At 27.8% G+C, this 16,499-nt stretch overlaps 1 protein-coding gene across 2 annotated transcripts in view; it reads left to right on the forward strand.

Moving 5' to 3' along the window:
- The window catches only part of LOC123272982, a 19,004-nt gene extending 6,939 nt beyond the window's left edge, over positions 1-12,065 (forward strand). The window contains exon 6 of one of the 2 annotated variants that reach the window (XM_044740049.1): positions 11,543-12,063. In XM_044740049.1, the coding sequence (XP_044595984.1) occupies positions 11,543-12,001 (459 nt within the window). In that variant the 3' untranslated portion in view covers positions 12,002-12,063. Of the gene's footprint in view, positions 1-11,542 lie in introns of both variants that reach the window. The other variant, XM_044740048.1, reaches the window with a different exon arrangement.
- The last annotated feature ends 4,434 nt before the right edge of the window (positions 12,066-16,499 follow it).

Raw genomic sequence — 16,499 nt, forward strand, 5'->3', positions numbered from 1 at the left:
AGTAATTTCTTAATTATTGACATTTTTTAAGATATAAGCTCATCCCGATGTTACACTCATCAAGAGCTTTCATTTGAGTACCCACATGCATTTTTGATATATTTTTCATATATACATATATATAATATATATGAAATATATGAAAATTGATGTGGGTACTCAAATGAAAAGATCTGATGAGTAATATCGAGATGACTTATATCTTTAAAAATGTCAATAGTTCACAAGATACAAGATCATTTCTTAATTATTGACATTTTTAAAATATAAGCTCATCCCGATGTTACACTCATGAAGAGCTTTCATTTGAGTACCCACATGCATTTTGATATATTTTTCATATATACATATATATAATATATGAAATATATGAAAAAATTGATGTGGGTACTCAAATGAGTCTCGATGAGTGTAATGTCGAGGTGAGCTTATATCTTTAAAAATGTCAATAGTTCACAAGATACGAAGTAATTTCTTAATTATTGACATTTTTTAAGATATAAGCTCATCCCGATGTTACACTCATCAAGAGCTTTCATTTGAGTACCCACATGCATTTTTGATATATTTTTCATATATACATATATATAATATATATAAATATATGAAAAATTGATGTTGGTACTTAAATGAAAGATCTTGATGAGTGTAACATCAGGATGAGCTTATATCTTAAAAATGTCAATAGTTCACAAGATACAAGATCATTTCTTAATTATTGACATTTTTAAAAATATAAGCTCATCCCGATGTTACACTCATCAAGAGCTTTCATTAGAGTACCCACATGCATTTTTGATATATTTTTCATATATACATATATATAATATATGAAACATATGAAAAATTGATGTGGGTACTCAAATGAAAGGTCTCGATAGTGTAATGTCGAGGTGACTTATATCTTTAAAAATGTCAATAGTTCACAAGATACAAGGTAATTTCTTAATTATTGACATTTTTTAAGATATAAGCTCATCCCGATGTTACACTCATCAAGAGCTTTCATTTGAGTACCCACATGCATTTTTGATATATTTCATATATACATATATATAATATATGAAATATATGAAAAATTGATGTGGGTACTCAAATGAAAGGTCTCGATGGGTGTAATGTCGAGGTGAGCTTATATCTTTAAAAATGTCAATAGTTCACAAGATACGAAGTAATTTCTTAATTATTGACATTTTTTAAGATATAAGCTCATCCCGATGTTACACTCATCAAGAGCTTTCATTTGAGTACCCACATGCATTTTGATATATTTTTCATATATACATATATATAATATATATAAATATATGAAAAATTGATGTGGGTACTTAAATGAAAGGTCTTGATGAGTGTAACATCAGGATGAGCTTATATCCTTAAAAATGTCAATAGTTCACAAGATACAAGATCATTTCTTAATTATTGACATTTTTAAAAATATAAGCTCATCCCGATGTTACACTCATTAAGAGCTTTCATTTGAGTACCCACATGCATTTTTGATATATTTTTCATATATACATATATATAATATATGAAATATATGAAAAATTGATGTGGGTACTCAAATGAAAGGTCTCGATGGGTGTAATGTCGAGGTGAGCTTATATCTTTAAAAATGTCAATAGTTCACAAGATACGAAGTAATTTCTTAATTATTGACATTTTTTAAGATATAAGCTCATCCCGATGTTACACTCATCAAGAGCTTTCATTTGAGTACCCACATGCATTTTTGATATATTTTTCATATATACATATATATAATATATGAAATATATGAAAAATTGATGTGGGTACTCAAATGAAAGGTCTCGATGGGTGTAATGTCGAGGTGAGCTTATATCTTTAAAAATGTCAATAGTTCACAAGATACGAAGTAATTTCTTAATTATTGACATTTTTTAAGATATAAGCTCATCCCGATGTTACACTCATCAAGAGCTTTCATTTGAGTACCCACATGCATTTTTGATATATTTTTCATATATACATATATATAATATATATAAATATATGAAAAATTGATGTGGGTACTTAAATGAAAGGTCTTGATGAGTGTAACATCAGGATGAGCTTATATCCTTAAAAATGTCAATAGTTCACAAGATACAAGATCATTTCTTAATTATTGACATTTTTAAAAATATAAGCTCATCCCGATGTTACACTCATTAAGAGCTTTCATTTGAGTACCCACATGCATTTTTGATATATTTTTCATATATACATATATATAATATATGAAATATATGAAAAATTGATGTGGGTACTCAAATGAAAGGTCTCGATGGGTGTAATGTCGAGGTGAGCTTATATCTTTAAAAATGTCAATAGTTCACAAGATACGAAGTAATTTCTTAATTATTGACATTTTTTAAGATATAAGCTCATCCCGATGTTACACTCATCAAGAGCTTTCATTTGAGTACCCACATGCATTTTGATATATTTTTCATATATACATATATATAATATATGAAATATATGAAAAATTGATGTGGGTACTCAAATGAAAGGTCTCGATGAGTGTAATGTCGAGGTGAGCTTATATCTTTAAAAATGTCAATAGTTCACAAGATACGAAGTAATTTCTTAATTATTGACATTTTTTAAGATATGAGCTCATCCCGATGTTACACTCATCAAGAGCTTTCATTTGAGTACCCACATGCATTTTGATATATTTTTCATATATACATATATATAATATATATAAATATATGAAAAATTGATGTGGGTACTTAAATGAAAGGTCTTGATGAGTGTAACATCAGGATGAGCTTATATCCTTAAAAATGTCAATAGTTCACAAGATACAAGATCATTTCTTAATTATTGACATTTTTAAAAATATAAGCTCATCCCGATGTTACACTCATTAAGAGCTTTCATTTGAGTACCCACATGCATTTTTGATATATTTTTCATATATACATATATATAATATATGAAATATATGAAAAATTGATGTGGGTACTCAAATGAAAGGTCTCGATGGGTGTAATGTCGAGGTGAGCTTATATCTTTAAAAATGTCAATAGTTCACAAGATACGAAGTAATTTCTTAATTATTGACATTTTTTAAGATATAAGCTCATCCCGATGTTACACTCATCAAGAGCTTTCATTTGAGTACCCACATGCATTTTTGATATATTTTTCATATATACATATATATAATATATGAAATATATGAAAAATTGATGTGGGTACTTAAATGAAAGGTCTTGATGAGTGTAACATCAGGATGAGCTTATATCCTTAAAAATGTCAATAGTTCACAAGATACAAGATCATTTCTTAATTATTGACATTTTTTAAGATATAAGCTGATCCCGATGTTACACTCATCAAGAGCTTTCATTTGAGTACCCACATGCATTTTTGATATATTTTTCATATATACATATATATAATATATGAAATATATGAAAAATTGATGTGGGTACTCAAATGAAAGGTCTCGATGGGTGTAATGTCGAGGTGAGCTTATATCTTTAAAAATGTCAATAGTTCACAAGATACGAAGTAATTTCTTAATTATTGACATTTTTTAAGATATAAGCTCATCCCGATGTTACACTCATCAAGAGCTTTCATTTGAGTACCCACATGCATTTTTGATATATTTTTCATATATACATATATATAATATATGAAATATATGAAAAATTGATGTGGGTACTCAAATGAAAGGTCTCGATGGGTGTAATGTCGAGGTGAGCTTATATCTTTAAAAATGTCAATAGTTCACAAGATACGAAGTAATTTCTTAATTATTGACATTTTTTAAGATATAAGCTCATCCCGATGTTACACTCATCAAGAGCTTTCATTTGAGTACCCACATGCATTTTTGATATATTTTTCATATATACATATATATAATATATGAAATATATGAAAAATTGATGTGGGTACTCAAATGAAAGGTCTCGATGGGTGTAATGTCGAGGTGAGCTTATATCTTTAAAAATGTCAATAGTTCACAAGATACGAAGTAATTTCTTAATTATTGACATTTTTTAAGATATAAGCTCATCCCGATGTTACACTCATCAAGAGCTTTCATTTGAGTACCCACATGCATTTTTGATATATTTTTCATATATACATATATATAATATATGAAATATATGAAAAATTGATGTGGGTACTCAAATGAAAGGTCTCGATGAGTGTAATGTCGAGGAGAGCTTATATCTTTAAAAATGTCAATAGTTCACAAGATACGAAGTAATTTCTTAATTATTGACATTTTTTAAGATATAAGCTCATCCCGATGTTACACTCATCAAGAGCTTTCATTTGAGTACCCACATGCATTTTGATATATTTTTCATATATACATATATATAATATATGAAATATATGAAAAATTGATGTGGGTACTCAAATGAAAGGTCTCGATGGGTGTAATGTCGAGGTGAGCTTATATCTTTAAAAATGTCAATAGTTCACAAGATACGAAGTAATTTCTTAATTATTGACATTTTTTAAGATATAAGCTCATCCCGATGTTACACTCATCATGAGCTTTCATTTGGGTACCCACATGCATTTTGATATATTTTTCATATATACATATATATAATATATATAAATATATGAAAAATTGATGTGGGTACTTAAATGAAAGGTCTTGATGAGTGTAACATCAGGATGAGCTTATATCCTTAAAAATGTCAATAGTTCACAAGATACAAGATCATTTCTTAATTATTGACATTTTTAAAAATATAAGCTCATCCCGATATTACACTCATCAAGAGCTTTCATTTGAGTACCCACATGCATTTTGATATATTTTTCATATATTCATATACATAAATATATGAAATATATGAAAAATTGATGTGGGTACTCAAATGAAAGGTCTCGATGGGTGTAATGTCGAGGTGAGCTTATATCCTTAAAAATGTCAATAGTTCACAAGATACAAGATCATTTCTTAATTATTGACATTTTTAAAAATATAAGCTCATCCCGATGTTACACTCATTAAAAGCTTTCATTTGAGTACCCACATGCATTTTTGATATATTTTTCATATATACATATATATAATATATGAAATATATGAAAAATTGATGTGGGTACTCAAATGAAAGGTCTCGATGGGTGTAATGTCGAGGTGAGCTTATATCTTTAAAAATGTCAATAGTTCACAAGATACGAAGTAATTTCTTAATTATTGACATTTTTTAAGATATAAGCTCATCCCGATGTTACACTCATCAAGAGCTTTCATTTGAGTACCCACATGCATTTTTGATATATTTTTCATATATACATATATATAATATATATAAATATATGAAAAATTGATGTGGGTACTTAAATGAAAGGTCTTGATGAGTGTAACATCAGGATGAGCTTATATCCTTAAAAATGTCAATAGTTCACAAGATACAAGATCATTTCTTAATTATTGACATTTTTAAAAATATAAGCTCATCCCGATGTTACACTCATCAAGAGCTTTCATTAGAGTACCCACATGCATTTTTGATATATTTTTCATATATACATATATATAATATATGAAATATATGAAAAATTGATGTGGGTACTCAAATGAAAGGTCTCGATGGGTGTAATGTCGAGGTGAGCTTATATCTTTAAAAATGTCAATAGTTCACAAGATACGAAGTAATTTCTTAATTATTGACATTTTTTAAGATATAAGCTCATCCCGATGTTACACTCATCAAGAGCTTTCATTTGAGTACCCACATGCATTTTGATATATTTTTCATATATTCATATACATAAATATATGAAATATATGAAAAATTGATGTGGGTACTCAAATGAAAGGTCTCGATGAGTGTAATGTCGAGGTGAGCTTATATCTTTAAAAATGTCAATAGTTCACAAGATACGAAGTAATTTCTTAATTATTGACATTTTTTAAGATATAAGCTCATCCCGATGTTACACTCATCAAGAGCTTTCATTTGAGTACCCACATGCATTTTTGATATATTTTTCATATATTCATATACATAAATATATGAAATATATGAAAAATTGATGTGGGTACTCAAATGAAAGGTCTCGATGAGTGTAATGTCGAGGTGAGCTTATATCTTTAAAAATGTCAATAGTTCACAAGATACGAAGTAATTTCTTAATAATTGACATTTTTTAAGATATAAGCTCGGCTCGATGTTACACTCATCAAGAGCTTTCATTTGAGTACCCACATGCATTTTTGATATATTTTTCATATATACATATATATAATATATGAAATATATGAAAAATTGATGTGGGTACTCAAATTGTAGATCTCGGTGGGTGTAGTATCAAGAAGAGCTTATATCTTTAAAAATGTCAATAGTTCACAAGATACGAAGTAATTTCTTAATTATTGACATTTTTTAAGATATAAGCTCATCCCGATGTTACACTCATCAAGAGCTTTCATTTGAGTACCCACATGCATTTTTGATATATTTTTCATATATACATATATATAATATATATAAATATATGAAAAATTGATGTGGGTACTCAAATGAAAGGTCTCGATGGGTGTAATGTCGAGGTGAGCTTATATCTTTAAAAATGTCAATAGTTCACAAGATACGAAGTAATTTCTTAATTATTGACATTTTTTAAGATATAAGCTCATCCCGATGTTACACTCATCAAGAGCTTTCATTAGAGTACCCACATGCATTTTTGATATATTTTTCATATATACATATATATAATATATATAAATATATGAAAAATTGATGTGGGTACTTAAATGAAAGGTCTTGATGAGTGTAACATCAGAATGAGCTTATATCCTTAAAAATGTCAATAGTTTACAAGATACAAGATCATTTCTTAATTATTGACATTTTTCAAGATATAAGCTCATCCCGATGTTACACTCATTAAGAGCTTTCATTTGAGTACCCACATGCATTTTTGATATATTTTTCATATATACATATATATAATATATATAAATATATGAAAAATTGATGTGGGTACTTAAATGAAAGGTCTTGATGAGTGTAACATCAGGATGAGCTTATATCCTTAAAAATGTCAATAGTTTACAAGATACAAGATCATTGCTTAATTATTGACATTTTTAAAAATATAAGCTCATCCCGATGTTACACTCATTAATAGCTTTCATTTGAGTACCCACATGCATTTTTGATATATTTTTCATATATACATATATATAATATATGAAATATATGAAAAATTGATGTGGGTACTCAAATGAAAGGTCTCGATGGGTGTAATGTCGAGGTGAGCTTATATCTTTAAAAATGTCAATAGTTCACAAGATACGAAGTAATTTCTTAATTATTGACATTTTTTAAGATATAAGCTCATCCCGATGTTACACTCATCAAGAGCTTTCATTTGAGTACCCACATGCATTTTTGATATATTATTCATATATACATATATATAATATATGAAATATATGAAAAATTGATGTGGGTACTCAAATGAAAGGTCTCGATGGGTGTAATGTCGAGGTGAGCTTATATCTATAAAAATGTCAATAGTTCACAAGATACAAAGTAATTTCTTAATTATTGACATTTTTTAAGATATAAGCTCATCCCGATGCTACACTCATCAAGAGCTTTCATTTGAGTACCCACATGCATTTTTGATATATTTTTCATATATTCATATATATAATATATGAAATATATAAAAAATTTATGTGGGTACTCAAATGAAAGGTCTCGATGGGTGTAATGTCGAGGTGAGCTTATATCTTTAAAAATGTCAATAGTTCACAAGATACGAAGTAATTTCTTAATTATTGAGATTTTTTAAGAGATAAGCTAATCCCGATGTTACACTCATCAAGAGCTTTCATTTGAGTACCCACATGCATTTTTGATATATTTTTCATATATACATATATATAATATATATAAATATATGAAAAATTGATGTGGGTACTTAAATGAAAGGTCTTGATGAGTGTAACATCAGGATGAGCTTACATCCTTAAAAATGTCAATAGTTCACAAGATACAAGATCATTTCTTAATTATTGACATTTTTCAAGATATAAGCTCATCCCGATGTTACACTCATTAAGAGCTTTCATTTGAGTACCCACATGCATTTTTGATATATTTTTCATATATACATATATATAATATATATAAATATATGAAAAAGAATTGATGTGGGTACTCAAATGAAAGGTCTCGATGAGTGTAATATCGAGGATGAGCTTATATCTTTAAAAATGTCAATAGTTCACAAGATACTGAATCATTTCTTAATTATTGACATTTTTAAAGATATAAGCTCATCCCGATGTTACACTCATCAAGAGCTTTCATTTGAGTACCCACATCATTTTGATATATTTTTCATATATACATATATATAATATATGAAATATATGAAAAATTGATGTGGGTACTCAAATGAAAGGTCTCGATGGGTGTAATGTCGAGGTGAGCTTATATCTTTAAAAATGTCAATAGTTCACAAGATACGAAGTAATTTCTTAATTATTGACATTTTTCAAGATATAAGCTCATCCCGATGTTACACTCATTAAGAGCTTTCATTTGAGTACCCACATGCATTTTTGATATATTTTTCATATATACATATATATAATATATGAAATATATGAAAAATTGATGTGGGTACTTAAATGAAAGGTCTTGATGAGTGTAACATCAGGATGAGCTTATATGCTTAAAAATGTCAATAGTTCACAAGATACGAAGTAATTTCTTAATTATTGACATTTTTTAAGATATAAGCTCATCCCGATGTTACACTCATCAAGAGCTTTCATTTGAGTACCCACATGCATTTTTGATATATTTTTCATATATACATATATATAATATATGAAATATATGAAAAATTGATGTGGGTACTCAAATGAAAGGTCTCGATGGGTGTAATGTCGAGGTGAGCTTATATCTTTAAAAATGTCAATAGTTCACAAGATACGAAGTAATTTCTTAATTATTGACATTTTTTAAGATATAAGCTCATCCCGATGTTACACTCATCAAGAGCTTTCATTTGAGTACCCACATGCATTTTTGATATATTTTTCATATATACATATATATAATATATATAAATATATGAAAAATTGATGTGGGTACTTAAATGAAAGGTCTTGATGAGTGTAACATCAGGATGAGCTTATATCCTTAAAAATGTCAATAGTTCACAAGATACAAGATCATTTCTTAATTATTGACATTTTTAAAAATATAAGCTCATCCCGATGTTACACTCATTAAGAGCTTTCATTTGAGTACCCACATGCATTTTTGATATATTTTTCATATATACATATATATAATATATGAAAAATATAAAAAATTGATGTGGGTACTCAAATGAAAGGTCTCGATGGGTGTAATGTCGAGGTGAGCTTATATCTTTAAAAATGTCAATAGTTCACAAGATACGAAGTAATTTCTTAATTATTGACATTTTTTAAGATATAAGCTCATCCCGATGTTACACTCATCAAGAGCTTTCATTTGAGTACCCACATGCATTTTTGATATATTTTTCATATATACATATATATAATATATATAAATATATGAAAAATTGATGTGGGTACTTAAATGAAAGGTCTTGATGAGTGTAACATCAGGATGAGCTTATATCCTTAAAAATGTCAATAGTTCACAAGATACAAGATCATTTCTTAATTATTGACATTTTTAAAAATATAAGCTCATCCCGATGTTACACTCATTAAGAGCTTTCATTTGAGTACCCACATGCATTTTTGATATATTTTTCATATATACATATATATAATATATGAAATATATGAAAAATTGATGTGGGTACTCAAATGAAAGGTCTCGATGGGTGTAATGTCGAGGTGAGCTTATATCTTTAAAAATGTCAATAGTTCACAAGATACGAAGTAATTTCTTAATTATTGACATTTTTTAAGATATAAACTTATCCCGATGTTACACTCATCAAGAGCTTTCATTTGAGTACCCACATGCATTTTTGATATATTTTTCATATATACATATATATAATATATGAAATATATGAAAAATTGATGTGGGTACTCAAATGAAAGGTCTCGATGGGTGTAATGTCGAGGTGAGCTTATATCTTTAAAAATGTCAATAGTTCACAAGATACGAAGTAATTTCTTAATTATTGACATTTTTAAAGATATAAGCTCATCCTGACGTTACACTCATCAAGAGCTTTCATTTGAGTACCCACATGCGTTTGATATATTTTCCATATATACATATATATAATATATATAAATATATGAAAAATTGATGTGGGTACTTAAATGAAAGGTCTTGATGAGTGTAACATCAGGATGAGCTTATATCCTTAAAAATGTCAATAGTTCACAAGATACAAGATTATTTCTCATTTATTGATATTTTCAACGATATAAGCTCATCTCGATGTTACACTCATCAAGAACTTTCATTTGAGTACCCACATGCATCTTTGATATATTTTTCATATATACATATATATAATATATGAAATATATGAAAAATTGATGTGGGTACTCAAATGAAAGGTCTCGATGGGTGTAATGTCGAGGTGAGCTTATATCTTTAAAAATGTCAATAGTTCACAAGATACGAAGTAATTTCTTAATTATTGACATTTTTTAAGATATAAGCTCATCCCGATGTTACACTCATCAAGAGCTTTCATTTGAGTACCCACATGCATTTTTGATATATTTTTCATATATACATATATATAATATATATAAATATATGAAAAATTGATGTGGGTACTTAAATGAAAGGTCTTGATGAGTGTAACATCAGGATGAGCTTATATCCTTAAAAATGTCAATAGTTCACAAGATACAAGATCATTTCTTAATTATTGACATTTTTAAAAATATAAGCTCATCCCGATGTTACACTTATCAAGAGCTTTCATTTGAGTACCCACATGCATTTTGATATATTTTCTATAGATTCATATACATAAATATATGAAATATATGAAAAATTGATGTGGGTACTCAAATGAAAGATCTCGATGGGTGTAATGTCGAGGTGAGCTTATATCTTTAAAAATGTCAATAGTTCACAAGATACGAAGTCATTTCTTAATTATTGACATTTTTTAAGATATAAGCTCACCTCGATGTTACACTCATCAAGAGCTTTCATTAGAGTACCCACATGCACTTTTGATATATTTTTCATATATACATATATATAATATATATAAATATATGAAAAATGGATGTGGGTACTCAAATGAAAGGTCTTGATGAGTATAACATCAGAATGAGTTTATATCTTTAAAAATGTCAATAGTTCACGTGATACTAGGTCATTTCTTAATTATGTATCTAGAGATAGAGCATTTTCAAATGCAGCCTAAATACTTATCATCATAAATTGACTATTGGTGAGAATGATATGAAACCTTGAAAGCGCACAAATTCAAGTCAAGACTTTTCCATTGATTGCAAATTTAAATTAATTAATTATTTAATAAATTAAAATAATTCAGATAATTAAAAATTTTTTTTTTAATCTAGGAAATACTTGAGTTTAAAAAATTATTGAAGTATTTTAACGACGACCTAGGACCAGCTGTTTGTATTTACACAGTCGTCAACTTGTCATGGGCCGCAGCAGGAACAGCCTGGTTACTGCAGTATGACAGCGTAGACACCAAAGAAAATCTTGTTCCGTATGTCAGCATTGTCAACGTCATCCTGTGGATTATGATATCAGTAGTTCCGTTCATTCAAGCTGCTCGATTGACGACTGCTTGTTCAATGATGCAAAGTATCGGCCATGAAGTTAGAGTCAGGCCGTTTGTTTATCAAGGCACTCCTGGAGAAGATCTGGATTCCATTTTATTGTATACTTCTTCGCTAAAAATGAACGCGAGAATGTTTCGAGTACCGATTACTGGAAGATATCTCTGTTTGTTTCTTACCATTGGTGCTATTATTGTAATTACTTTAGGACAGTGTCATTTTTTTTCTTAGTGACTGAATTTAAATTAATTATAAACAATCATTTGAATTTGTTCGTCAATTTATTTTTTCACTTACGCCTTTAATTATTTTTAATTTTTATTAATTTAGTTTATAATGAACTTTTTATTACAAACTGGAATAACTTACAAAAATGCTTAGATTTTTTTTATTAAAATTAAATTAGCCGACATTTGGAATTTTTTTTTAATTTTTTGATTAAAAAAAATCTTTAAAAAAAATTTATAGATATTAAAAGACTGTAATTACTAAATATTTTAATTAATCAAATTTTTGGACATTTACTTTCTTAAAAAAAAATGAAATAAAAAATGTGACTATAAAATAAAAAAATACTTTTCAAAAATTACATTTATAGTTTTTTAAATTTTCTACCTGTGGAATTTTTTATTTTAATTTTCTTTCATGAAAATTAAGTTAGTCGACACTCAACAATTTTTTATTTTTTTTATTAACTAAAAATTAGAACCAAAAAATTATTTTTAAAAAATTCCACGTATAATTTTTAAAATTTTTTACATGTGAAAATTTTTTAAACAAAATAAATTATAAAAATTTTCAAATGTCGGCTAATTTAATTTTCATTTTTTTTTAATAGTTCTTTAAATAAAAAAAATTCTTACAATTGTAAAATTTCGGCTAATTTTGTTTTCATAAGATCTTCTTGTACTTAAAAGTTAATATTATTATTTATTTAATTTATATGCCAAGGCAATAAGCCTAATGGCAAATACAAAAATGTAACAGTTTTATTTAATGATGTAAGTATTATAATGTATATTTAAAACATTAGGAAAATAATTCAATGTTAAGTGAACAGAAAGAGAAATATCGTAATACATAAAGGTACATAATCTAAACAATATTATGCAGGGTTAATATAAATTTATACAGATAAATAATAGTATATGTAATATTCAAATACTAAGAGGTTGCAAACATAATAATAAATTGTCAAAAGCTTGCTTCTTTATTCATAAAAAATTCATATGTTTTATTTTTGAAAATTTGAAGTGACGATGAATTTGTAATTTCTGTTGGTAATTCCTGCCACAGACAAATAGCTGATACCAAAAACGTATGCTCATAAACGATGGTAGAAAAATTTGACTCTTTCGAATCAGCTGCTAGTGACCTGTCCGTGATTTGGCAACGCTGTACTTCGGTTGTTTACATTTTTATTTGGACAATATAACCTTAACCACGTTTAAGTTTTTGCAGTCAGTGGCTGCGTTTGGGTTTACTACAGTAGCGCTCAAAAGTATTTTGACAAATATATTTAATGGTTTAATTAAAAATAAATATGCAACACAATAATCATTTATTTATTCTTTTAACACCTTTTGAATAAACTACAGAATAGTGTCAAAGAGGTTCTTATTCGTAATAAAAGAAAGTTTAATTTTTAAAATAATAGGAAAATGGTGGCTCAAAAGTATTTTGACGTTTTTGAAAAAAAAACTAATTCAACGCATAATTATAATTTACAGCAATAAATATATTAGTATTTAGTAGCATATCCCTTGGCCTTTATGACAGCCTTGCATCGCTCCGGCATTGAGTCGATTAATTTTTGTAATCGACTTATTGGAATTTGATCCCACTCATTTTTTAGAGTTTCAAACAAAGCGTTTTTGTTTGAATAATTTTGGGTTTTTACACTACGTTTCAATTCTTCCCAGAGATTTTTTATCGGATTTCAAGTCGGGACTTTGACTTGGCCACTCAAGAACTTTAACTTTTTCACGATTTAATAAGTCACTAATATGCTTTGATCTGTGTTTGGGATCATTGTCTTGTTGAAAATACCACTTAAGGTAAAGTACCCAGTACTTGAACACTTGTAAAAATGGGACCAGTAGTTGAACAGACTTTTCGAATTGTTATAATACAAAATTTGTAAATTTATTATGAGTAATATGCGCATATTATAATTATTAAATGATACAGTAATTGATTTCTGTAAGTTTTTTCAATTATAAATCAAAACAATTATATTTTTATTAACTTGAAAGTTGACATGTCGAGAATCGTCGATAGATGCTATTTTTTTCATGAAAAAGGTACTAAATCGTAAACCGAACAATCAGTCAAAAAAACGGTATATCATCATTTTAAGTAAAAAAAATTGTACCATCTAATGAAACAGTCTTTTCTGAATAACATATATTTTTTGCAAAGACATAAACTATAATTTTTATATTAAATTTTAGCGTTCAACTATACCTCCAAATTTTTAAAGTGGTACCCAGAACTTGAACAGGCTGAGGCCGTATAAATTTAACAGTACTATAACCTCTAATAGGTTTATAGACTAGTGATCAGAATTGTGATTTGTATTAATTACTGCAATTTAAATAAGTTTTATGACTAAAAATTAGTGTAATTAAAAATTATTGAACGTTTTGAATGGAGTTTTTGATTTATGATTGAAAATTTGCTTTGTCATTCATAAAAATGTAATTAAAAATTAAATAAAAATATTTATCATTTTTAAATGAACATATTAAATATTCACAGTATTATATTTAATATTATTCAATAATATTTTATATTTCTTTTGATATTTCAATAAAACGTTGAAAATTTTTGGTGCGCCTATTGCCATATATTTTATTAGTTCAACTACTGCTCCCGGAGTGTTCAACTACTGCGGCTTGTCAGAATTGATTGTTCAACTACTACTCCTTTCAGTCTTTTTTAAAAACGTTGTCAAAATATAAATAACCAATTATCTTTGTTATTTTGCGCTTCAGTCAATTTAAAATTGTTTACATTTTCATGAAAATCACTAATTTGAACTAATAATTACATCTTTATATATTAAAAGTAGAGTCAAATATGTTTTACTTTGAAATCTGTTCAACTACTGGGTATTTTACCTTTAGCTGGCATGTGATGTTTAGCATATGGTAACATCTGAGACTTTAATATATTTGCATACATGAACCGATCCATTTTTCCTTCTATTCGAACTAATGGTCCAACTCCAGACCGTGAAAAACATCCCCAAACCATCACACTACCACCTCTATGTTTAACTGTGGGTATTTGATACCGATAATCGTATTTTTTGTTTACTGGACGCCGAATGTACTTGATACCATCAGATGACATTAAATTAAATTTACTTTCGTCACTCCATAAAACTTTAGACCACTCTAAACTTGACCACGATATATGCCGTTTCGCGAACTCAAGACGATACTTCCTGTTTTTTCTCGATATTAAAGGTTTTTAGCCGGTCTTCGGCCATGTAACCCTAGGGACCTTTAGGCGTCGTTTAACAGTAGAAACATGAATATCTACGTTATATTTTTCTTTTTAATTCATTTTTATCATTATAGCGGACATCCGTATATCATTTGCTGATAACTTTTTTATAATATGATCGATGTAAGAAGAAGTTTTTCTTGGGCGGCCTGTTCGAGGCTTACTTTCGACAGTTTTTCGTTTGTTATAGACTTTATTCCATAAGCTAACTAACTGTCGAGACACTTTAAACAAACGAGCAACTTCTGTTTGTTTCATTCCTTGTTTTAATGCATTAATAACGGCTTTTTTAAAATCACTAGAATATTCCTTGCACTTAGGCATATTGAAGTAACCACAACAAGTAAATATATGTAATAATAAAAACTAAGGAACAAGTAATCTGCGAGATAGAGTTTTTCAAGTCAAATGCGTGTCAAAATACTTTTGAGCTCACGGTAAGTCAAGTACGTTCGGTGGCGCGGTGTGTAAACAAACAAGTTGTAATTTGATACGCTTAAATAGTCGCAGTTACACTACTCTACATTATACTCAATACATTTTCCGATAGGCTTTTATTTTAAAAAAATATTAAAAAATTTTATGTTGTCAAAATACTTTTGAGCGCTACTGTAAGTTCTGAGCAGGACTGACTCTATCTACCAAAAAATTAATTTTAGACACACTTAAATAAATATACCTTGCATTGTTTTGTTATAGATTTTTTAAAAAAATAATATAGTTACTTTAACTTGTTGTTACAAGATATACTAAGATCTGCAAGAACTTAGCAAACTTGAACGCAGCCAGTTGTGTTAATAAATAAATTAGTTTGAATTTATTGAATGGTCTGAAGCTCGCGCGCTACGCAACGTTGCTAAATGTTTTGACTCCATTTTATTGTAGGTTACTTGAGAATTTTTTGTGATTTTTAAATATTAATTTCTCAATAAATATCTCGGTAACTAATATATTTTATTGCAAAAAAAGAAATCTGAATATTTCGAAAATCTAATTTTTAGTTTTTTTTTACTTCATCTAATCCATGACTGATAGTATAATTTGAGAAATACTGCAAACGTGTGACTTTCTCGTAAGACTCTGAACAAATACTAACATTTAAAAATTTTATTTTTTCAAAAATTTGTCCGGTAAAGTATAATTTAAACCTCACTATTAGATAAATAAGGACCTTAACTATTAGAAAAAAATTAAATTTACTCATAATCTAATATTT

This window comes from Cotesia glomerata, linkage group LG10 (genome assembly GCF_020080835.1).
Source record: "Cotesia glomerata isolate CgM1 linkage group LG10, MPM_Cglom_v2.3, whole genome shotgun sequence".
Taxonomy (NCBI): Eukaryota; Metazoa; Arthropoda; class Insecta; order Hymenoptera; family Braconidae; genus Cotesia; species Cotesia glomerata.